The following is a 26282-nucleotide window of genomic DNA, read 5'->3' as shown; positions in this document are numbered from 1 at the left end:
TGGGATATATGAATATATGTAATTAAGTATTTTTCTTCCTCATTCTGCTTCCTCCATACACTTTAAGCAGATTACAAATTTAGAAGTTTTGCCCTTGCAGACCTGAAAGGGAGAGGGCAGGGTAGACCTGAAAGGGTGAAGCAGGAGCAGGCGTGGACAGAGCGAAGGGGCAACTGACCAAGGAAGGCGCAACGGGAATCGGCCGCAGGGTGAAGCAGGGAGAGCGGGGTGATTGGGAGTGGGCCGCAAGATGTGAAGAGGTGCAGGCTCAGAAGTAAGAGCGAAGCGAGTGCGAACCGTGCGCAGGGCACAGAGGAGCGTGGAGGCAGCAAGACGACGGAGTGGATGTGGCAAAACGGGCGCGGACGCAGCAGGATGGAGCTGAAGCGGACCTGAAAGGGAGTGGGGCTGAAGCAGACTAAAAGTGAGAGGGTAGAGCGGACCTGGAAGGAATACGACAGCGCGAAGCTGAAGCGGACCTGAAAGGGAGAGGGCCGAGCGAACCGTGTAGGGTGAACCAGGGGCAGCTAACCAAGGGATGCGCCACAGGAATCGGCCGCAGGGTGACGCAGAAACGATGCGGGTATATTGGATCAGTGTGGATAGGAACAAGGGCAGCATGGGCATGGCGGGCCGAAGGGTCTGTTTCTGTGCTGTATGACGCTCCCTGACTCTGCCACAAAAACTATATTAGAATTCACCATTAATACAATATGCCATAATTAACTACCAGAATAAAATAATTTTATAATTGTACTTGTACACTATTGCAAAAATTACAAAATTCCAACATTGGTGGCAATACATTATTTTTACTAAAACACTAAAAATGTGGCAATTTAGTAGATACAAATGAAGGACAAGCCCATTATAGAACTTACAAATATTATAAAGTTTATGCAATGCAACGCCGTTTATAGCTTGCTCACTACGCTGTTATAGTGGTAAAGTGGATTGCCGCTCATTGCAGAACATATTTAATATCCATCTCACTGGAATGGGAGCATCTATACATAATAGAGTAGCCTAGAACAGGCCAACTTAAACATGTCTCTACCTTGAGAGCAGAACATGCAGGCAAATGGGGCTTGCTCAGGAAGGCATCTTGGTCAACATGAACTGGTTGGGCCAAAGGGCCTCTTTCTGTGCTGTATAACTCTGTGACTGGATGAGAATAATAAACCATGTTTGCCAGAACCAGTCAGCTCTAGACCTTATTGGAGCCTTGGTCCATAGGTGAATTCCAGAGGCAAGGTGAGAGTTGCTGCCTTTTACATCAAGGCAGCAGTTGACTGTGTGTGGCTTCAATAAGCTGAAGTCAAAAGGACATCAAGGGGAAAAGAATCCAATAATCAGAGTCATAGCCTACACAGAGGAAGATGGTTGAGATTTTTGAAGATCCATCATCCGAGTCCCAGAACAGCACTGCAGGAATTTTTCAGTGCAGCCACCTTTACCCACGTATGCCCAACCACCTTCAGATACTTCATGATTGATCTTTCTTCAATCATATATAGAACATTACAGCACAGTACAGGCCCTTCAGCCCACGATGTTGTGTTGACATTTTAGCCTACTCTAAGATCTATCTAACCCTTCCCTCCCACATACCCCTCCATTTTTCTACCATTCATGTGCCTATCTAAGAATCTCTTAAATGTCCCTAATGTACCTGCCTCCACCACCTCTGTTGGCAGTGCATTCCACGCACCCACCACTCCCTGTGTAAAAAACGTACCTCTAACATCCCCCCCCCCATACCTTCCTCCAATCACCTTAAAATTATGTTAGCCATTTTTCACCCTGGGAACAAGCCTCTGACTGTCCACTCAGTCTATGCCTCTTATCATCTTGTACACCTCTATCAGGTCACCTCTCATCCTCCTTCTCTCCAAAGACAAAAGCCCTAGCTCACTCAACCCATCCTCACAAGACATGCTCTCCAATCCAGGCAGCATCCTGGTAAATCTCCTCTGCACCCTCTCCAAGGTTTCCACCTCCTTCCTGTAACGAGGTGACCAGAACTGAACAAAATACTCCAAGTGTGATCTATAGAGCTGTAATATTACCTCATGGCTCTTGAACTCAAGACCCCGACTACTGAAGGCCAACATACCATAAGCCTTCTTAACAACTGTATCAACCTGTGTGGCAACCATGAGGGATCTATGGACATGGACCCCAAGATCCCTCTGTTCCTCCACACTGTGAAGAGTCCTGCCATTATCCTTGTATTCTGCCTTCAAATTCAATCTTCCAAATTGTATAACTTCACACTTTTCCGGGTTGAACTCCATCTGCCACTTCTCAGCCCAGCTCTGCATCCTATCAATGTCCTGTTGTAACCTACAGCAACCTTCTACACCATCCACAACACCACCAACCTTCATGCCATCTGCAAACTTACTAACCCACCCTTCCACATCCTCATCCAACTCATTTATAAAAATCACAAAAAGCAGGGGTCCCAGAACAGATCCCTGCGCAACACCACTGGTCACCGACCTCCAGGCAGAATACGCTCCATCTACCACCACCCTCTGTCTTCTATGGGCGAGCCAATTCTGAATCCACACAGCCAAGTTTCCCTGGATCCCATATCTCCTGACTTTCTGAATGAGCCTTCCATGAGAAACCTTATCAAACGCCTTACTAAAATCCACGTACACCACATCCACTGCTCTACCTTCATCAATGTGCTTTGTCACATCCTTAAAGAATTCAATCAGGCTCATGAGGCACAACCCGCCTCTCACAAAGCCATGCTGACTGTCCCTAATCAGCCTATTCTTCTCTAAATGCCCATAAATCCTGTATCTCAGAATCTTCTCCAATAATTTGCCCACCAACGAAGTAAGACCCACTGATCTGTAATTCCCAGGGTTATCCCTACTCCCTTTCTTCAACAAAGGAACAACATTTGCCACCCTCCAATCGTCTGGCACTACTCCTGTGATGAGTGAGGACACAGAGATCATCGTCAAAGATTCAGCAATCTCTTCCCTCGCTTCCCATAATAACCTTGAATATATCCCGTCCGGCCCCGGTGACTTATCTATCCTAACGTTTTTCCAAAAGTTCCAGCACATCCTCTTTCCTCACGTCAACATGCCCTAGTGTATCAGCCTGTTGTATGCCATCCTCACAAATGTCGCGGTCTCTCTCATTGGTAAATACTAAAACAAAGTGTTCATTAAGGACCTCTCCTACCTCTCCCCACTCCAGACACACGTTTCCTTTTTTATCCCTGACTGGTCTTACCCTCACTCTAGTCATGCTCCTATTCTTCACATACACGTAGAACACCTTGGGGCTTCCCTTACTCCTACTCACTAAGGCCTTCCCATGCCCCCTTCTAGCTCTCCTAATTCCATTTTTAAGCTCCCTCCAGACTACCTTGTAACTCTCCAGACCCCTGTCTGATCTTTGCTTTCTAAACCTCAGGTAAGCTTCTTTCTTCCTCTTGACAAGATATTCTACATCTCTTGTCAGCCACTGTTCCTTCACTCTACCATCCTTACCCTGCCTCAATGGGAAAAACCTATCCAGATCCCCCTGCAAGTATTCCCTAAGCCACCTCCACGTTTCCGTTGTGCACTTCCTCAGAACATCTGTTCCCAATTTACGCTCCCAAGTTCCTGCCTAATAGCATCATAATTTCCCCCTCCCTCACTTGAATACTTTCCAATATTGTCTGCTCCTATACCTCTCCAAGGCTGTGGTAAAGGTCAAAAAGAAAAAATAGTCAAAGGAATAATGTTTATGGTGTTTCTTGTCTGACTTTACACTTAGACTAAGTAGAGTATTATGTAGAATCACTTAAAAAATTTTAAAAGGCACAGTTCAACTGGGATTTAAAATAACTCTGAGCACACATTATGTAATTCCATTTTTGAATTATCACTTTGTATCTATGAAAATACCAATAATGTCCTCAGAATTAAAGCTTATGGTTTAATTAAGTGCACTACTGCTCTTCCACATATATAAACATCTAGGTTAATATACCAGGGACTAAGTCTGTTCCAATTGAAGAGGTTATTTTAGTTCTAGCTTCTTTCCCTCAAGAACCATCTATATCTCTTTGGCTTCCAGTGTCTCGTTCTTCAGTAAGGCTTCTGCTAGATATTTGTTTTCCTTTGCATGAGTCTTCAAGATATGCTTAACCCGTTCATAAGAATCCCGCAATAATATTCTGATTTCTTGTTCAATTGCCGATTGAGTGTCTGGGCTCACTTTTTCTGGATCCAAGTCAGTCATTACTCCAAGCTTATCACTCATTCCAAATTTTGTGACCATCAACTTTGCTATTTTGGTGGCAGCGTCAAAATCACGTTAAGTACCTGTGGTAATTTGCTCTGTTCCAAAGACGAGTTCTTCTGTTACTCTACCACCCATGCTAACATCAATTTGAGCAAGTAACTGAGCTCGGGTTTCACTCCATCTGTCACTTTCTGGTAAGAATGAAACATGTCCCAGGATTGGTCCTCTTTGCATTATTGCTGCTCTGTTAATAGGCATAGCTTTCTTTGTAAAATGTGCCACTGCAGCACGCCCTGATTCATGGTACGCTGTGATTGTTTTGTTTCTTGCATCAATCTCAATGCTTTTGCACTGGACCCATAGGATTTTGTCCTTGGCAGATTCCAAGTTTTTCATTGTAACTTGATCTTTTTCATCAACAGCTGTTTTCAGAGCAGCCTGGTTAACCAGATTTTCTAGTTCTGCCCCTGAGAAACCCACTGTGCCTCTGGGCTATAATTTCTGGATCAATTGCTGAATCAACTTTAATTTTGCCAAGATACCACTTAAGAAACTCGACTCACCGTCTAATATCTGGTCTGGGAACTGTAACTTGCATGTCAATTCTACCCGGACATGATAAGAGCATTGTCCAAAGCTTCAGGAAAGTTTGTGGCTTAGGGAAAGTTTGTGGCTTCAGGAAAGTTCGTGAGGTTGTTCTCTGATAATTGCAGAATGTTCATTCTATTTGCAGCTCCTCTAAAATGAATCAGTCTATCCTGCTTGTAACAAGATCTAAACAAAATTCAGGCAAGGGCTGATGTGACAAGATAGCATTCACAGTGCACAAATGTCAGGCAATGGCCATCCATGACAATGGACAGTCTCACCACTACCCATCAATATTCAATGACATTATGATCACCAAATTCCCTCTCAGCAACATCCTGAGGGTCAACACTGAGCAGAAACCCAACTGGACTGCAGGTGGGGGTTGGTAGCTGAGTATCCCAAGGAAAGTGACTCACCTCCTGACTGTCCAAAGCCTGTCCAATATTTACAAGGCTCAAGTCAGGAGTGGAATACTCTCCACTTTTCCCGATGATTGCAGCTTCAACAACCCTCACCAGGACATCCTGTTTGAATGGCACCCCATTCAGAACTCTCTTCACACCTTCCATCACATGGCTGCAGTCTGAACCATCTACAAATACAGGCAGCAAGTTACCAAATCATCTTCAACCACATCTGCTAAATTCATAGCTTCCACCTCATCGGAACACTACACCTTGAAACTTCACTTCCAAATTCCACAGATTCCCAATTTGGAAATATTGCAATATATTGACATCCCTTCATTGTTACTAAATCAGAGTTCTGGAATTTCTACCTAACAGCACTGTGGAAACACCTTCACTTCACAGATTATGGGGGTATAGTGAGGCAGTTCCCTACCCACCACCTTCTTAAGAACAAATAGAATCAGATTTATTATCATTGACATATGATGTGAAATTTGTTATTTTGCAGCAGCAGTACAGTGCAAAGACATAAAAATCTATAATTACACAACTAAATAAATAGTTGAAAAAAAAGGAATAATGAGGTAGTGTTCATGGGTTCATGGACCATTCAGAAATCTGATGGCAGAGGGGAAGAAGCTGTTCCTGAATCATTGAGTTTGGGTCTTCAGGCTCCTGTGCCTTCTCCCTGATGATAGTAACGCGAAGAGGGCATGTCTTGGATGGTGAGGGTCCTTAGTGATGGATGCCGCCTTCTTGAGGCACCACCTCTTGAAGATGTCCTCGATGGTGGGGAGGGATGGGTCCATGATGGAGCTGGCTGAGTCTACAACCCTCTGCAGCCTCTTGCGATCCTGTGCATTGGAGGCTCCATACCAGGCTGTGATGCAACCAGTCAGAATGCTCTCCACCGTACATCTGTGGAAATTTGTTGAGAGTCTTTGGTGACATACCAAATCTCCTCAAACTCCTAACGGAGTTACTGGCATGCCTTCTTCGTGATTGCATCAATATGTTGGGCCCAGGATAGATCCTCTGAGATGTTAAAATAGTAGTAACTGTTAAATACCAGTGATGCCCACGCATAACAAATAATTATTAAAAGTTGCACCATGGTTTAGCAAGGCTGTAAAGACAAAAGCAAAGCAAACAAATGGAATTAAGAGAAAAAAATAGGGTAGTCAAACTAAACCTGTATCAAACCCTGTGCTGCACACAGCTCTGGTCACCACACTGTAATAAGGATATAGAGGAACTGGAATAAAAATTTAAAAAGTGCTGGAAGCTATCAGCAGATCAGGCAAAATTTGTGGAAAGAGAAAGAGAATTAATGCTTCAGGTCAATGATCCTTCAGCAGAACTGACGGTAAGAAAACGAATTGCAGAGGGTGCAGAGAATATTTACAAGGAACGATACCAGAAATGGGGTGGTATATTCATCAGGAAAAGATGGGCAGGAAGTTCCAGGATTTGGACCCAGTGATAATGGCAACACACTTCCAAGGCAGGATGGTGGTGACTTGGAAGATACATGTGGATTTTCTTCATATACAAGCAGCAAGCTGCTGAATACAAAATCTGGAGCTTAGTTCCATTGTTGTCACATATGTTAACACATTGTAGTGTTTAAAGAATATCAGAGAGCATGTTATTCCAAGTTCTACCTTACTGGCACAGTCAAAGCCGGTGTCTAACTGAGCAAGGATCCAAACCACCAATTTTCTGTCATTGCATTTCACAGCATAGAAAGGCTTCACTCGAGGCAGCGTAGTCTGCCACTGCAGGTGTTTGTTTACAAGTTCACCCAGGTCGGCAACGTAGAAGGCATCTGTGTTACCCTGCAACAAATGACATTGGGATCATCCAGATTGTCTTATTGGTATCCTACAATAACTGCTCTTTGCTAAATTCAATAAACTAAGCATTGACCAAAACATTGGAATGTTGTGCCATTCAGCATCTTCATGCTTCTACAGGGGTACCACTGAGAGTGTCCTGACCAGCTGCATCTCTGCCTGGGACGGTAACTGTAACACCTCTGACCGTAAGACTTTGCAGAGAATTGTGAGCACAGTTGGAAAGATCATTGGAGTACCTCTTCCCTCCATCCTGGACATCTACAACACATGATGCACACTCAAAGTCTGCAGAATCATAGATGACCCTTCTCATCCCTCCCACGATCTATGTGTCCCACTGCCATCTGGCAAGCGGTACCGGAGTATCTGGGCCAGAACTACTGGACTGTACAATAGTTTTCTCCCCCAGGCTGTCAGGCTCCTGAATACCCTGGAGACAGTTTCAGACAAATGCCACGTCAAAAGCCCTGGTTTGCACAATGGCGTATGAGAACTTTGGCTGCTGCTGAACAGGTTCATACATTGACTGCAACACACTGAGTTCTGTATTTTCTTCATCCAACTTGGTTTTGCACTAACCCTGCACTAATTTTGTATTCTGTATATACCATTTTTTGCACTATTTGTACTTGCACAATTTTTTTTGTCTGTGTTTATTGTATGTCCTCTGTTCTATGTATGTCCTCTGTTGTGAGAGTCTGGGGGAAACAACATTTCGTTCCTCCATGTGTTTTTATAGCATATGGGTAAATGGTAATAAACTTGAACTTTTGAAAAAAAAAATTCCAGAAGTTCCTTTGATGGCTCACATTCTAAATTTGCTGTTGAAGATGAAACTGATCCACACTCATCAGAAATCTGTACTAAGGATGCACTTTATCAGTACCTGTTTTATGTTTCTAAATTGGAAGAATTATCCTGCAGACAGAATTGAACAATTGGGACTTCAAATGTAATACATTGCCATAGCAATAGAAATATTCTAAACGGATGTAGATCGTTATGCTTACATACTTAGGCGTGGAAAAGTTAATGTTGATGGTCGAATGAATGACAAAATGGACTCAATACCCCTGTGCATGCCAACACCAGCAAAATATTGCTTAACTGCTGCCCAGTTCCATGGGGTAGAAGGTTGTAAATATTGTAGAACTATTGCTTGCATATTTCTACATGGCCATGGGCAAAGAATCCTTTGACTGGCTTCTGTCGAAGAACAAATTGGCTTCAAGGAAAGCTGGAGATAGATTGATCAGATTGAGGGACGATAGAGGAGCACAGACAGGTTTCACTGGAGGAGACCCGGGTGATTTAAATTCACTGAAATGGCACCCAAGAGAGTTGTCAATCTAGGGCAAAAGCAGAGGTAACATAAAATGTGCATGGCAGGTGGTAGCACAGAGTGAATGCAATTTATCTCCCACGTCATGGGAGCAAATGCATGAAGAGTTCTCAGTGAGGAACGGTGTAGAACGAAGAATGCTCATAAAAAGTGATGTGGGTACTAAACGCTTAGTCTACAATATGATTCAGGAATGAGAATAATTTTGATTATCCAAGACATTTATCTTTATAACTAAAGGGGAGGGTGGAATGTTGAGTTTTTGACAAGATAATAGCACTGGTAATAGGTGCCAATAAAGTGAGCATTGAACTATGTGATGTGCTATTGTTGGTCTTTACTTCAAAGACTGAATTCAATTCCAGTCTCCCCATTACAGGAAGTATGTGGAGGCTTTGGAAAGGGTGCAAAAAAGCTATACCAGGAAGCTGCCTGGATTAGAGGGCATGTGCTATGAGGAGAGGTTGGAAAAACTTGGTAAGCACACGGCCACATGGATCTCATTTGCAAGTAAGAAAATCCTACTATTGGATACAGTTGCTAGCCCCTCTTATATAAATCCTGAGTATTCACAGGCAATCTGATGTATTAGTTTGAAAAAAATTAATCAAATGGCCAATGCACCATCAATTTTACGATGTTGTCAGTACTTTCAGAAGCACCTTGGAGTCAGTAAACATGGTGGTGACCTCACGAAAGGTAGTATCTGGCAATTTCAAGGGCTCCCTTCTGGAAAGAAGCCTCATGTTGTTCACACAAAGGAAGTGTAGGAAGAAAGAGCACGGTCTGTGTTAATGTTGCATGGGCTCAATGGCAGATCTTCACTGCAAGATCAATCTGAATCTTGGCCATTCTTGTTCATCTTCCTCAAGCTAATTAACTTCCAAGGTATCCTCCAAAGAACTGCATAACATTCTCTAAAAACTGACCTTAGCTGATCGCAGAAAGAAGATAGAAATGACAGTAGTGATAGAATAAACAAACAAAATAAAAGGTCTGAAATGGTTACTGGAAAAAGATTTGGCAGCAGGTTCAATGGGGCCTGCTCTGTTCTTTAATACAGAATTCTATGTTTATATTGACCGCTGACAATAGAGGATACAAAGTCTCAGGGTCTGCTCATTATAAACTGAAGTGAAAAAGAGACAACTCATTCCCGAAAAGCTGGTTATGATTCAGCAGACACTAAAAATATTAAATCGGTGGGATATATGGATGTATGTAATTAAATATGTGACCTTGTTTTTTCTTCCTCATTCTGCTTCCTCCACACACTTTAAGCAGATTTTGGCCTCTTGGCGACCTGAAAGGGAGACCGCCAAACGTGAAGAGGTGCAGGGTGACGAGCCAAGTGCACCAGGTAGGGTGAAGCTTGAACAGGCTCAGAAGGCAGAGCGTTGCGAGAGTGAGCCGTGTGTAGGTCACAGAGGCAGTGGGCGGCAGGGTGATCTGGAGTGGATCTGGCAAAGTGGGTGCGGCCCCGGAAGGGTGTAGATCAGGCGGACCTGAAAGGGAGAGGGCAGGGCGAATTGTGTAGGGTGAACCAGGAGCAGGGATGGTCAGAGCGAAGGTGCGACTAACCAAGGGATACACTACAGGAATCAGCCACAGACAGGGCAGGGTGACTGGAAGAGTGAGGAGGGTGCGGACGCAGCAGGGTGAAGCAGGAGCGATGTGGGTAAATATTGGTGCGGGTTAGGGATCTTGGGGTCCAAGTCCATAGCTCCTTGAAAGTAGCTGCACAAGTTGATCGGGTGGTTTAGAAGGTGTATGGCATGCTTGCCTTTTTTAGTTGAGGCACTGAGTTCAAGAGTCGGGAAGTTATGTTGCAACTTTGTAAAAGTCCAGTTAGGCCACATACTGCTACACTACTGGGCAGGTCCGGTAGTGTAGCGGTTAGCATTACACTTTCCAGTACCAGTGACCCGGGTTCAATTCCGGTCACCGTCTGTAAGGAGCTTGTACGTTCTCCCCGTGTCTGCATGGGTTTCCTCCGGGTGCTCCAGTTCCCTCCCACATTCCAAAGGTTAGGAAGTTGTGGACATGCTATGCTAGTGCCAGAAGCGTGGCGAGACTTGCAGGCTGCCCCCAGAACACTATGCAAAAAAAAGCTGCATTTCACTGTGTGTTTCAATGTACATGTGACTAATAAAGATGTCTTATCTGGAGTATTGAATTCAGTTCTAGTCTCCCCATTATAGGATGTGGAGGCTTTGGAAAGGGTGCAAAAGAGGTTCACCAGGATGCTGCCCGGATTAGAGGCCATGTGCTATGAGAGGTTGGAAAAACTTGGGTTGTTTTCTCTGGAGCGGCAGAGGCTGACGGGAGACCTGATAGAAGTTTATAAGATTATAAGATAGAGTAGACAGCCGGTATCTTTCTCCCCAGGGTCGAAATGTCTAATACTAGAGTGCATGCATTTAAGATGAGAGGGGGTTAAGTTCAAAGGAGATGTGAAGGGACTTGTGTAGGCAGAAGGGAGTAGTTTAGTAGGCTTTTAATTACTAGTTTAATTAGTTCAGTACAACATCGTGGGCTGAAGGTCCTGTTTCTGTGCTGTACTGTTCTATGTTCTAATAGGCTTGGTGTGGATAGGTACAAAGCTTGGCATGGACACAGTGGACTGAAGGTCCTGTTTCTGTACTGTATGACGCTCTCAGACGCTGACACAGAAACCACATTAGATTTCACCATTCGATGTGCCATGATTAAATATTAGAACAAAATAATTTGATAATTGGACTTGTATACTATTAAAAAAAGTACAGAACTCCAATATTGGTAGTAACACATTGGAGGACAACAGAGGAAGCCTGTATGATTGCTCAAGGTAATGGAGGTGATGATGGAAAGTTTGGCGTTTGACATCATTTATACAACACCAGTTGTTATCCCCAATGGAAAATTCACTTTTTTGGGGATAACGACACATATTCGTGAAGAACTAAAGATAGAAGCCAACCCAAAGCATGTAGAAGTGTAATAACCAACATTTTGGCTGTGCCCCCTCTAAATTCACAATTGAACAGTTTGCTCAAGCTTGGAACAATGAATTTTAAATTCTTGCAGACTGATTCCTGTTCTAATGAACGATGTTATGATCAGCATCTTAGTGTACTACTTTGTTTTTGTGAAAAACTCGTTATATTTTTAACCCAAGTTGCAGTTTATATCTGAATGGTAAAGATTGATCTGAGGTGTTCTTCTTGATGACTTCTCCATGTGTTCTGGGCAGAGGAGCCCAATTTTTTTTATGTAGTGCTCAACTTCAGAGAGATTTGTCTTTGTTTCCCTCCCATTTACCATCCACACTTCACTCTCATTACTTTGTTTTTAAGAATGTGCTTATTACTAACTTTATGATGCACCTACAGCCCATCCAAAGGTTTGGAAGCTTAGATTTTAACACTGTACTGCCCACACACTGGTAATTTGGAGAGGGCACGCTTGATTAGTGAAATTGACATTCAATTGCCGTTTGAAATTGCACCAGATCCTGATTGGCATATAACAAGGCAGCTCCCAACTGTTTCTGCAGGAAACCTTTGCTATTTACTTTGAAAGTCAGACCAATAAAAATGCGAGAAGGTGATGAGGAGAGTTGGCTTCCATTTCAGTTGTGTTCCCATTATCGCCACATTCCTGTACCACTCAAACAAAGCAGTTTTTTTATAATTTGCAAATATATCGATGTCATGATAGGTATTAGTAAATATCAGAAATTTCATTTGATTATATTGAGTTAGATTACTTTGACAGTGGAAGCTCATTTACTTTCATGTTATTCAAACATTAACTTCAAACATTTAACATGGAATTCAGTTTACAAATACATCGTCAATATTAATATTGTCAGAACTTCAGTTGTTTTTAAATAGATGAAATAATGATATTTATCTTTTGATTTTGTCTGAGTTATTAATTTACTACTGGCATAAAATCATGTTGACACTCACTGTGAGCTTTTTCTCATTGATCTTCTGGTCAATGACATCCATGGCAACGAAACCCTCCTCCAAAATGACAAAGTCAGTCTCATTAATACAGCCTTCCATTTTCTTTACTTGCAGAGGGCTTGGTGGTATTCCAGAATTCGACAGTGGAACTAATTTAATTTTAAATAAAGTCAAAAAAATTAGCAATATCTCAATAAAGATAATGTAAGCCTAAAGCTTTGTTTTCTACATAAAGCTTCAGATTAAATTTTAAAATATGTTATCAATGTCAGTCAAGAGGTAGAAATCATTCTTTCTCATCAGAATATATGAAATGACAACACATAGTAAATACGTTATTAGGCAAGAGAACTTGATGTCCCTCAACTATGATGGAGCCAGTAACAAAAAGTGCATTCATGTTGTTTTAACAAAAAATGCTTGCAAATATAATATGATAGGTAACATTTTTGGTCACAGTACAAGGTTCAAGTAAACACAGTCATCATTGGCAGCAGGTTTGCTGCTGCTAAGAATGCACTAATCTTCAAACATCCACAAGTTCCATTTTCCAAAGACATGCAGCTGGCACATCACACCAATGTAAACCATGCCCAAAATGAGATAGCTACACTTGTTTTTCATCCACTAAGTTAGTTACATTGGGGGAAACTCCAGGAGCATGTTGCTGTTCGCATAAAGATCTGGGAAGGTTGATGTCAGGGAGATAGGGACGAGTGGAGCCTAGGACAGCAGAGCCTTGGGTGTGTCTGTAGAACCAGAAGAGGACACTTGTTTCTTTGAGCTCCATCGAGGAAGGCATCGTTAACTTATTGCTAATTGGTTTACCTGATAGGACAATCATTGCCATGGCCCTGTGAAGCAGCTGGTTCAACTTCTGTTGGGCTACATCACTGGCTCCAAAGTGTGTTTACTAGTAAAGCTCCCCTGGATCTCCATTCCCAACTGAAACCAAAGCACTAAATGACAAATTACCGGGAAGTGGAGCTAATCTACTTTAGCCGCTCTCCTCTCCCATCAGTCAGGGAGAGTTAAAACTGCCCTTCAGTGATGGGCTATTATGAATTCCAGTTGTAGATTAAAGTCACCAAATTCTGATCGTTTTGTAAAGAAGAAGCATAAATGAATGGATAGTGGATTATAACCTTGATCTACTCTCTTCACATCATTTCAGTTTCATCATGGTAGGCTTAACTAGTTGCGATGGCTGCAGCAAGATTTTCTTCAACAATAATTCAGCAAAGCAATTAGAGTGTTTATAAATGACACCATACCAAATCCTCTCTCTTCTGCTCAGGGATCTGCATATCTCAATTCACAATAAAAAGGAGCTGAGAGCAAATGGCAGTCAAAGAATAGATGTTCACAGATGTTGTTTGACCTATTGAATAGTTCCTGTTTTCTCCTTTTTTGTTTTATATTTCCAACATCTGAAGCATTTTGTTTTTTATGATGTCATCAAGTTGTGTGAGCAGTCAATCATATTTTAAAAATTCTCAAAGTATGCAACAAGTGAAAAGCACTATTTTTAAACTAACATTAAATAGTTTACACAGAGCAAGATAAAGACATATGCCCGAGATTAAATGGAAGCTCAAATATGTTAAGCACATACTAAATATAAAATCAATTGTTTTTTAAAAAAACAAGGATGGGATCTTGAAATAATTATCTAAGGGAATAAACTTCAGTTAATTTATTTATAGCCAGATATAGTTTTCTTTTAGAATCACAGAGATACAACATGGAAGCAGGCACTTCAGCTCATCGAGTCTGCATTGCTCATTAACTACCCACTTACACCAATCCCATTTTTTTATTCTCCCCACTCTCCCATCAACTCCCCCTAGATACACCAGTACACAAGGGACAATTTACAGAGGACAATTGAACTACCAACCTACACCTCTTTGGGACGTTGGTGGAAATCACAGGCAGAATATGCAAACTCCACACAGATGGCACCCAAGGATTGAACCTGGATCTCTGCTCTGAGGAATTGTTCTGAAGAACAATTACGGCTCAGAACTCTATTATACCTCATTTACTGATGGCAGATAGAATCTTCAATAGTATTTCTTGCTAATTAGATCATTAATTTCTGTTGATTACATTAGAGAATGCTTGAACAGCATTACTACTCGATGGTAACTTCAGAGTATTTCTAAAGGTAATTGATAACTTTTTCCTATTTAGTCTGTCTATTTTGCAAGAGTAAGTTCATTAATACCCTTTTTGTCAGGACAATTCATTTCTCCACATTGGATCCACAGTCAAACCAAAGAGCTGAGCAAGATATTCACTGGATGTCTAAATTTTCACCAGTGTTTGGAGGTAAAATTTGCCCCCCTGTGGCGAAAAGAACTCACACCTATACGTCAACCAAAATGCATCCAATTATATCAAAGCCTCATTAGAATCAAACAATGGGCATCAGTAACAAATGCAAAAAATAACTGCAGATGCTGGAAGTCTGAAATAAAAACAGAAAATGCTGGAAACACTCAACAGGTTAGGCAGCATCTGTGGAGAAACAGAATTAACACTTCAAATTAAAAGCTGAAGATACTAGAAACACTCAACCTGATCTGTTGAATATTTCCAGCCTCTATGTTTTATATCTCAGATTTACGGCATCTGCAGTTTTTTTGATCAACATTTCAGATTGCTGTCCTTTCATCAGTATCGGGAATAGATAGAAATGCAACAAGTTTTAAGGTACAGAGTAAAAGGGGAGGGGAGGAGAGAAGACAAAAGTTGGGGTGATAATGTGACAGTGCAGGACAAAATTATGTTAAGAGATTACAGAGTATCAAAGTTTAGTCTGCAGGAAGTGCAAAAAAAAGGGAGAAGCAGAATAATTATCTGAAAGTGCCAGAATTTTTCCCTGTAGTCTTCTTCTCCTTACAAATTCAATTAATTATCCTGCTTCTCTGCAGTTTGCCATTTCTTTTCTCCTTAGTTCCCCACAGAATTTTGGGTGGATGCTATTCGATTAAGGATGTACAAGCTGTTGACATTCATTGTCTTCAGGCAGCCTGTAAAGATTCTGCAGCTGCTGTTCAACATCAGCTGGATTTTATTTCCTTTCCTTTTCTGCACAGTCTTCCTATTTCAGACGAGCTTTCTCAGTAAAGGAGAAGCACAAGTCTGAATGTGGGGTTTGAATTGTGCATCGGTGTGCCCACAGTTTCAATTTGCAATCTTCCAGATGTTGTGTTGGGTACTAACTTCTCATAGTCTCAGTGTGGCTCTTATAAGGGAATGAAAGGTGCAAGCTTCTCCAGAGGTAATCCAGCTTTGTGTATTGAGTGAGATGAGCACCATTTCAGTTACGTTTGGCACTGGCTTTTAACTTGTGTTGCAATTGTGCTGGAGGGGAAATGCTGACCTGTAATTTGTTTGGTTTTATTTGCCTAATGGCGTCACAGATTGTTGGCCTGGTTAATGCGGTTGTTATGGTGTACTTGATCTGTGCACAGTTCCCTGCTTGTGTCACCAGCTCTTTGACATGGATAAAGTGAACTGTGTTTGGATGGACTGATGATTGTGTGGAATGGAAGTGCTAATGCATCTCCTTTGGATGGGTCATTATGTTCCACATACCAATAGTTATGTTCTTCTCAGAGTTCATGACAAAAGTGATGGTTTTCAAGTGTTTGAATCATATGGGCCAAATGATGGTCTCTCAATATCAGATTTGTGCTTCTGTCCAGAGAGAGACAGCAATAAAATTGACAATGAGTGATTGTGTTTTCTCATCAATATATTTCATATGATTCAACACTTGGTGGGTTTTTGACCCACCTGGTTGGAGACCACCCTACTTAGGGATGACTTGCTTTTCCAGCATGGCTGAAATTCAGGATGAGGCACCGGAGGATCAAGGATGCATTGAACTGCATTCTCCAACCTGCGCCTGTACCCTCTATCATTCTCAACCAACCTGCCCCAGCCCCACACTGCCCTCCAGCAGTAGAAATTCATCTCTAGGAGGCATCGCTCAGCAATGACAGGCATTGATGACAAAATTCACCATGCCTTTCATCCACCAGCACAATCTTTGGTCAATTGAGGTTACGGTTGTTTGTAGATCCAGATCTGGCAACAAAACTTATGGACTACTGGGCAGCAGTGATCCTTGTCCTCTTTGTGCTTCTGTGACCTGGACTACTTACCGCAGGCATCTGAAGGCACTGGAAAAATACCACCAACCCTGCCTCTGCAAAAACCTCCATGTACAGTGGAAGGATAAATGAACCAGCAAAGGCATCGTCCCAGAGGCCAACATCTCAAGCATCAAGGCCAAAGTTAATCTGCTACATTGGGCAGGCCATTTTGTTTGCAACGTTGCCTCCAACTCCCAGGAATCTCTGGCCCATGACTGCTCAAAGTGGAGAAGGAACATTTGAGATGGTATTCGGAGCCTTGAGCCTATGCATTGCGAACACCCGGAAGGGCCAGCATAAATGGTGAAAGCAATGCACCGTCTCACAAACTATTGACCACCCATCTGCTCAGACTTCTGTGGAAGAGTTTGTTATTCCCAAACTGGCCTCATTAGCCACCTCAGAACCTACAAAAGCAGAGTGGAAGCAAGTCATCTTCTATCTCATGGAACCACCCAAGTAGAAGACTCATTTTCTTAATTATAGAGTCATAGAGTAATACAACAAGGAAATGGGCCCTTTAGCCCAACTTATCCATGCTGACCAATATACCTATCTAAGTTGGTCCCATTTGCCCACATTTGGCCCATATCCCTCTAAATCTACCTATTCACATTCCGAGCTATTTTCCCATTGTGCATCCTCTGTGACCTCTATCAGTATCTCCCATAACTTGCATTGTTCTTGTGCCAGCACAGCAGCAAGCTCATCTTTGTTTCTGATGGTGCCTTTTGCAAAAGATTGGTTGCATATATTTGAATCCAGTTTACCATATATCATGACTGGATTTGGCCTGACTTCCAGTGCATAGTCTATTTGGCAAACATGCTGTATATATTTTCTGGCTGTGTTTATAACATGTTTGCAAACTGCTTATATTTTGCTGGGGGAATTTTAAGACTTGGAACAGTCTTAGACAAGACAAAATGAGCAGTCATTTGGGTAAACGGTTGATGTTTTATTAATTACAGATGTCTTTGGTGTCTGAAGCCCCTCAGGCACCACCATCATCAGCCCGTTCTCCTCTTTCCTGTCTTCCTATGTGTTCCTTGTGCCGGACTCTTTCTTCCACTTGCTCAGCTTTATCCCTCAAAGTATGTACGTACGTGGTCTCTAAGAGTCCACTTAATCGTATTGTCTGTGGTCAAAATTGACACACCCACCAAGGACTCTGGTTCTCTGATCTCCACCCAGGTCAGTACCTCGTGGTAGTTCTGCTATTATTTTATCTTCTTCCACACACCTGTTCCTGCCCAGTTCTTCCTGCAGATCTCCAATCTTGTCATCAATTGTTCACACCCCTGTTTGTTCTGGAGTACCTCTTCTGGGAATTACAAAACCAAACATCCTCAACACAGTTAAGGGACATGTGTATATGGTTTACCTATTAGCTACACAATATTTTTGATCTTAACTTGCTTATTCAAGTTTGATATCACACTTAATGATTACAATTTTACAACTACTCACAAAAGATCGGAAGGGGTTTCTTTGATACCACAGTGGTTTGATGTTTACCACTGCTTCATCCATTGCTTCAAGCAACAGTGTGAGGAATCTCACAAAACCGACAGCAGGAACAGGGAGAAAGGCATTTGCCAGCACTAGAGCGCACAGGGGAAAAGTAACCAAAAAGGAAAAAAATGATAGACAGATGGAGTGAGTAAGCAGAGGGTCTTGTAGAGGTTTGGCACATGAAAGAAATTGTCAGCACAATTGGAGAGATGAAATAATATGTGTAAAAACATATATTAAAGTAACACTGCAGGGTTAGCTCCCATGAGGACCAAACCATGTAAACAAAAATGGGCTTGCACAACTAAACTCACACAAGGACACACAACTAAAATCAATTACCCTAGTGACAATGAAAATTCTTGTTTCTGGTTCCTCATCAATCGTTCTGGCTATCTATGTACAAATGATTTGTTTCTATGCCTTTTCTTTTGGCAAAATGACTGCTCTTTGCATACATGTTACCTAATGTACCAAAGGCAGGACACAATTCTCCCCTGTGGAATTACAGTGTCCTATCACTTTTCCATCAGTCCCATGTCCTTATGGTTTCTGTTGCCTTAACTTGAGTTTTTGTGTCACCCTTAAAGATTTCCTTCAGTTTACATAGTCTCCTGTTGCGTTATTACTTATTTTAAGATGACCCCCATGCCAGCTGGGTGGTCAAGGTCAAAGCATAATATTGAGGCCATGCTTATTAAAATTGTGAGATAATTTAGTATCCTACCTTAATTGCTCACTACAAGATCTCCCTTACAAACACAGGTTCAATAACCACTTTGCAGAAAACCTCCATTCAGTCTGCAAGGGTGACCAAGTGCTTCAAGTCGAGTTTCTCACTCCCACAAATCATTTGGTCTCCCACACGTGAGCCAATGCTCAGGGCAAGGAGAAGAAAAGGAAAACATTCTCCTTGCACTGCAGTGCAAAGCCAGCAGTGCACTGTGAACTGTGAGACGTGCTATATACCAGCTGAAACCATCTGCAATGGCCCAGAGGCCAAGAAAAGCACAATGACTTGTCCGAGTCAATCTCTAATAAACATGTAAGAATTAAGAATAAAAACCTAAAACCGCTGGAAACACCAGCAGGTCAGGCAGCATCTATGGAAAGAGAAACTGATTTAATGTTTCAGGTCAAGACCCTTCTTCAGAACAGCTCTGATGAAGGGTGTTGGGCATGAAATATTAACTCTGCTTCAGCTTTCCACAGATGCTGTCTGGCCTGCTAAGTGTTTCCAGCATTTTCTGTTTTTAGTTCAAATTTTGAATGTCTGCAGTTTTCATGTAAGAGTTAAGGATCTTTTTAAACAACACAGGTATAGGGGTCTACAATGTGCATTAATCATATGAACACTGCCCACAGGAAAGAGCTGCTGTCAAAGGATTCATAGTTCGGTACTGCCACATACTCTCTGTACTGTGTCTTTGTGTGCGACAGAGATAGGACCATGGATGCAATGTTAGATGGAGAGCGAAGTGAGCTATAGTGTTGTGACCATGAATTGCAATCAGAATTGCATTCAGACTGGTGTTAGATTTGACCTTGCACCTTATTGTCTACCTGCACTGCACTTTCTCTGTAGCTGTGACACTTTACTCTGTACTGTTACTGTTTTTACCTGTACTACCTCAATGTAATTGCACTGTGTAATGAATTGATCTCTACGATCGGTATGCAAGACAAGTTTTTCACTGTACCTCGGTACAAGTGACAATAATAAACCGATACCAACTTAATATCGAAACAAAAATTATTCAGTGTTTTGAGATGTACCAAGGATTGAAAAACACATTCAGAATGTAAACCCCTCCTTCACTTGGACACCAGTCTTTGGGAGACATGGAAGGTTAAATCAATCAATATAATGAAAATAAAAAATGAAATGATATGCAGCAATAATGCTCATGGCAACTAGAAGTGAATACAATGTATACAGTGAACACAGCAGCAACACTACTGAGATACCAGGACAATAAACACCTCATTCCAAGGCTTTTACACAAGATATAATAAATTTATCCCAATTACTATTGCTTTGTGTTGGATAGCCTTTTCTCGAGCATCGTTTCCTTAACAACATAGTTTTATATCACAACTTCTATCATCTTCTTCAAATTCCCATTTCCTACTTTATAGAATGGACATTGCTTTAGTTTGTACAATTGAAACTTAATATTGATCACATTCTATTGACAGATCACTGACCTGAAGTATTAACTTTGTTCCTCTATCCACAGATGTTGAGTGCCTTGTTGACTGTTTCCAACATTTTCTGCACTTATTTCAGAAGGTTTAGTCCATCAACAATATCTACAGGATTGGTACCACAGTGCAGCAGGCAGCTTTAAGGAATGAAAAATACTGGAATACTTTGTTCACCATATGCAAAGTCGCAAGACATTGCACATCCTATGTTGAAGCAAAATGCATACCTGAAATTTGACTGGAGTGAATAGGCAAATGTTAAATACTGCAGGATGAAAGGACTTTGCACTCTGAGTCACAGCTGGACAACAAAGGGGGATGAGATTTCTCTTTTCCCCAAAGTGGATGGAATAATTGCAATTTTTAACTGATCCCTTTCTAAATAAATGGAGAGGCCTGATCGGGTCCTGATTCCCTTCTCTCAGAGGGTCATGAATCTTTGCACAACCCTCCTTGCCATCAAGGACGTCTTCAAGAGGCGATGCCTCAAGAAGGCAGCGTCCATCACCAAGGACCCACACCATCCAGGACATGCCCTCTTCTCGTTACTGCCATTGGGGAGGAGGTACAGGAGCCTGAAGACCCACACTCAAGGATTCAGGAACAGCTTCTTCCCCTCCGCCATCAGATTTCTGAATAGTTCATGAATCCATGAACACTACATAGTTATTCCTTTTTTTTTTGCACAATTTGTTTTGTAATTTATAGTAATTTTTATGTCTTTCCACTGTACTACTGCTGCAAAACAACAAATTTCATGTCACATAAATTAGTAATAATAAACCTGATTCTGATTCTGACCCCAGAGAGCTGGAAGACAGAGTCATTGAGTACATTCAAACTGGGCATTGACCACCAGAGAAAAAAGGTTTCATTGGTATGAACAAAAGAGATGTCAGTTCTGTACTGTGATACATGAGAATTCAATGAAGAAAAAGAGCCATAATAAAATAAAAATGGATAGAAAAACAATGTAAACTGTGCAAATGTGGCAAATAGGAGTTCTAAAGTGGTTATCTTTATACCTAAATACTGAGGCATAGTCACCTCACTGAATTATGGAGCAAACTCGAGGGGCCACGTGGCCTTCTCCTGTCCCTATGTCTAAAGTTCTTGGCACATATTGTGCTGAGTAGGGCTCTTTCCCGAGGTCAGCATGAAGAAACCCTGCAGTCACCTGCTTCAGATCCACAGGGCTGAACCTGCTGAGTGGTTCCAGGATCTGAATGGAGAAGCCATGAGTGGTGCCAGAGCTTTACCACAACATGCTCAAGTCACAAGCATTCAAAACATATGAAACATGAAGCAATTTAAAAGAAAGCAAATTTAGTTTTTTAAAAAAATGTATAATCCACTTTAAGTAGTTGAAAACATTACCTTTAGCACAAATAATTTTAAAATGTACCTTACCCTATTATTACCATATATTTCACAGCTGTAAAATCTCCTTTGAAATGAATGGGCATGGGGGCCCTGCAGGGTCTAACCCAGCACAGGAACAGTGAGCAGATTCCCCATCACAAGTGCTATAGAAATTCAGCAGGTTTGCATTCCACTACTGGACTCCACACTTATTCGATTGTGTCATGGCTGATTGTACCTCGGATTCACTTCTCTACATCTTCAACATGGTCCACATTACTATAGTCTACAAAAAGCATTGCAAACTTCTGAAACTTTTAAGCATTTGGGGATTTCAGATTTTAACTACTTTCTGTGGGGGGGATAAAACCTGTTCCTGATTTCACTCTTAAATGGCCTAGCATCTACTCACCAGAATGGACGCTTGAAACAAGAGCAAGCTAAATGTTTTTTTGGTGAACTTGTCATGGTAAGCTGCGTTTTCAATGTGGGTTTGAGACAAATCTGCTAAGGGGATTGCTAGAACAGTTAAAGAATGTCAGGAAGGCAATAACTATGGCAGTAAAGTGCTCAGCTGCATTTTACTGGGTTTATACCAGTTTTCACCCAACAGACTTTCATTTTACTGTGGACCGAATCTTACCAATTATAGTTGGTGGTTCTGATTGAAACTTTTGCCATTCAGGTGTTGAAAATGCATTATATGTCTGCATTTGGAAGGGAACACCAACATTATCCTGGGCAATTATCTCCAGGTCCCTGTGTGGTTCAACCTGGTGCACCAGAGATACCATTGATATCCTTGATGAGTGAAGGGCAAGAGGAACCCAAGTATTTTTTATTTCAAATACTTTCCTCTACTTTATTGTTTTCATTATGCATGTGATTTTAGTTATTTTTTTAAAGTTATCTTTTCAAATAATTTACTTTATAAAATAAGGAACAATATAGCACAGGAACAGGCTCTTCGGCCCACGATGTCTGTGCCAAGCATTGGAATTCGAATTGCTTTATTGTTGTCACTTGTACCAAGGTACAGTGAAAAACTTGTCTTGCATACCGTTCATACAGATCAGTTCATTATACAATGCATTGAAGTTGAACAAGGTAAAACAATACAGAATGCAGAATAAAGTGTCACAGCTACAGAGAAAGTGCAGTGCAAGTAAACAACAAGGTGCAAGGTCATAATGAGGTAGATTGTGCGGTCAAGAGTCCATCTTATTGTACTAGGGAACTGTTCAATAGTCTTATAACAGTGGGTTAGAAGCTGTCCTTGAGCCTGGTGATACATGCTTTCAAGCTTTTTTATCTTCTGCCCAATTGGAGAGGGGAAAAGAGAGAATGTCCGGGGTGGGTGGGGCCTTTGATTATGCTGTCTGCTTTATCGAGGCAGTGAGAAGTGTAGATAGAGTCCATGAAGGGGAGGCTGTTTTCTGTAGTGTGTTGAGCTGTGTCCACAACTCTCTGCAGTTTCTTGCAGTCACAGGCAGAGCAGTTGCCATACTAAGCCATGATGCATCCAGATAGGATGCTTTCTCTTCTGCCTTCGCATGGTCCATATCTCTCCATTCCGTGCAAATTCATGTGCCTATCTAAAAGTCTCTTGAACGCCACTATCATTCTGCTTCAGCTTCCACCCCTGGAAGTACATTCCTGGCACCCACCACTCTCTGTGTGAAAAAAAACTTGCCCCCATACATTCCCTTTAAACATTACCCCTCTCACCTTAAAGCAATGTTCTCTCTTATTCAACATTTCTACCCTAGGAAAAATATTCTGGCTGTCTACCCTCTTTCTGCCTCTCATAATTTTATGTACTCCTATCAGGTCTCCCCTCATCCTCTGATGCTCCAGAGAGCACTGTCCAAGTTTATCCAACCTCTCCTTATAGCTAATACCCTCTAAACCAGGCAGCAACCTGGTAAACGTGCACCATCACCAAAGCTGCCACATCCTTCCTATATTGGGGCAACCAGAACTGCATGCAATACTCCAAGTGCAGCCTAACCAAAGTGTTATACAAATACATCACAATTTCCTGACTTTTATACTCTATGACTCTAGCGATGAAGGGAAGCCCATGCCATATGCCTTCTTTACTTACTATCTACTTACTAGCTGTGAACTCCCTCGGCAGATAGTATGGCCGGCATTTAACTATGGCGAACTCCACTAGCAGCGAACAGTGCTTCGAGACCAGCACAGCGTTATTGCACCATTCGTTGTTTATATAAACACACAAACTACCTCCGTTGGTCTTACCGGGCACTGATGCTATCCTGTCCACTCGGAAGGTCAGCCCATCCAGCTGGATAGCAGCATCGGGGATGTTGTTGAGCCACGTTTCCGTAAAGATAAAAGCGCTGCAGTTTTTCATCTCCCGGTGGACTGCCCTTCGTAGTCGATTGCAGTCCAACTTATTATCCAGGGAGCGAACATCGGTGAGCAACATCAATGGTCTGACATGGCGAGCCTTTAGCCATTTAGATTCCACTCCGCCTACCCTGCTTCTGTTTCCTCTCACACCACCTGCGGCGTCTACACCTGTAAAACTGGTTTGTAGACTAGTGTAGAAATTGCAGGGGCCCTGGCAGATATATTTAAAATGCCCTTAGCCACGGGTGTGGTGCCGGAGGACTGGAGGGGGGTAGCTCATGTTGTTCCGTTGTTTAACAAATGCTCTAAAAGTAAACCAGGTAATTACAGGCCAGTGAGCCTGACATCAGTAGTAGGTAAATTATTGGAAGGTGTTCTGAGAGATCGGATATACAAGTATTTGGACAGCCAAGGGCTGATTAAGCATAGTCAGCATGGCTTTGTGCATGGTAGATCATGTTTAACGAATATTGTAGAGTTTTTTGAGGAGGTTACCAAGAAAGTAGATGAAGGAAAGGCAGTGGATGTTGTCTACATGGACTTTAGTAAGGCCTTTGACAAGGTACCACATGGGAGGTTAGTTCATATGGTTCAGTCACTAGGTATCCATGGAAAGGTTGTAAACTGGATTCGAAATTGGCTGCGTGGGAGAAGACAGAGAATGGTAGTGGATGATTGTTTCTCAGACTGGAGGCCTGTGACTAGTGGTGTGCCTCAGGGATCTGTGCTTGGGCCGTTGTTGTTTGTTGTCTATATCAATGATCTGGATGATAATGTGGTAAATTGGATCAGCAAGTTTGCTGATGACACTAAGATTGGAGGTGTAGTGGACAGCGAGGAGGGATTTCAAAGCTTGCAGAGGGATCTGAACCAACTGGAAGAATGGGCCAGAAAATGGCAGATAGAATTTAATGCAGACAAGTGCGAGGTGTTTCATTTTGGAAGGACAAATCAAGGTAGGACATACACAGTAAATGGTAGGGCACTAAGGAGTGCCGAGGAATAAAGGGATCTGGGAGTTCAGATACATAATTCCCTGAAAGTGGCGTCACAGGTAGACAGGGTTGTAAAGAAGGCTTTTGGCATCCTGGCATTCATAAATCAAAGTATTGAGTATAGGAGTTGGGATGTTTTGGTGAGGTTGTATAAGACATTGGTGAGGTCAAATTTGGAGTATTGTGTGCAGTTCTGATCATCTAACTATAGGAAGGATATCAGTAAGATTGAAAGAGTGCAGAGGAGATTTACTAGAATGTTGCTGGGTCTTCAGGAGTCGAGTTACAGGGAAAGATTGAACGGGTTAGGACTTTATTCCTTGGAACGTACAAGAATGAGGGGAGATTTGATAGAGGTTTACAAAATTATGAGGGGCATAGACAGAGTTAATGCGAGTAGGCTCTTTCCACCTAGATTAGGAGAGTTAAGTACGAGAGGGCATGGCTTTAGGGTGAAAGGGGAAAGGTTTAGGGGGTACATTAGGGGGAACTTCTTCACTCAGAGTGGTGGGAGTGTGGAACGGGCTGCCATCTGATGTAGTGAATGTGGGCTCACTCTTAAGCTTTAAGAATAAATTGGATAGATATATGGACGGGAGAGGTCTGGAGGGTTATGCACTGGGTGCAGGGAAGTGGGACTAGCGGAATAACGTTTCGGCACAGACTAGAAGGGCTGAATGGCCTTTTTTATGTGCTGTATTGTTCTATGGTTCTATGGTCTCCTCACTGGGGCAGCTGAGGAAAGCAGCACGTTGGTGGGGTCAAGCTCAGGTCTGCGCAACAAACCGAGGTTGCTCAACTCTGCCGTCGGTATACAGGCAGAGTAATGTTTTGCTGCTGATGTTCAACAGTATCTGTCAGTTGTATGAGTAATTCTGTACTTTACAAGTGATCTCTTGTAGTTTGTTATTGTTGAAGACATCAGGAATGACACTAATATGTAAACACTTGTGTGAGTCAGGCGAATACGCTGCTGCATCTAAGTGCACTGCCATGGTCCAATAAAGGAAACACCAAAGCAAAGAAAGGAACTTAGAGACTTACCTTCGCGTCTTCTCACCGAAGCCTCAATACCCTCACATTAACACTGGCCCACTCAGTCGAGGGCTGCTCCCAAAATGGCCACTCTACTTATACCTGCCTTTTCTTTATTTGTTGCTGTTAATAAGCCATTCAGCTGGTAACAATTTGCAGTGTGCCTTGTTTAGACTTTGTTATGAGAAAGGTTCTTTT

The 26282-nt window shown here is 42.1% G+C and overlaps 1 protein-coding gene across 6 annotated transcripts in view; it reads right to left on the bottom strand.

Moving 5' to 3' along the window:
* Window positions 1-26282, bottom strand: part of LOC127570384 (antizyme inhibitor 2-like) — a 44697-nt gene that overhangs the window by 16169 nt on the left and 2246 nt on the right. Inside the window, exons 1-5 of one of the 6 annotated variants that reach the window (XM_052015917.1) lie at window positions 23941-24058; window positions 20314-20450; window positions 17834-17914; window positions 12422-12570; window positions 6929-7102 (exon numbers count right to left, since the gene is read on the bottom strand). In XM_052015917.1, the coding sequence (XP_051871877.1) occupies window positions 6929-7102; window positions 12422-12570; window positions 17834-17876 (366 nt within the window). In that variant the 5' untranslated portion in view covers window positions 17877-17914; window positions 20314-20450; window positions 23941-24058. Of the gene's footprint in view, window positions 1-6928; window positions 7103-12421; window positions 12571-17833; window positions 17915-18832; window positions 18950-20313; window positions 20547-23940; window positions 24570-26282 lie in introns of those variants that run through there. The other 5 variants (XM_052015916.1, XM_052015915.1, XM_052015918.1 and 2 more) reach the window with 5 other exon arrangements.

This window comes from Pristis pectinata, chromosome 5 (genome assembly GCF_009764475.1).
Source record: "Pristis pectinata isolate sPriPec2 chromosome 5, sPriPec2.1.pri, whole genome shotgun sequence".
Taxonomy (NCBI): Eukaryota; Metazoa; Chordata; class Chondrichthyes; order Rhinopristiformes; family Pristidae; genus Pristis; species Pristis pectinata.
Note: the sequence above shows the minus strand (reverse complement) of the source record. Positions and strands in the feature narration are given on the sequence as shown.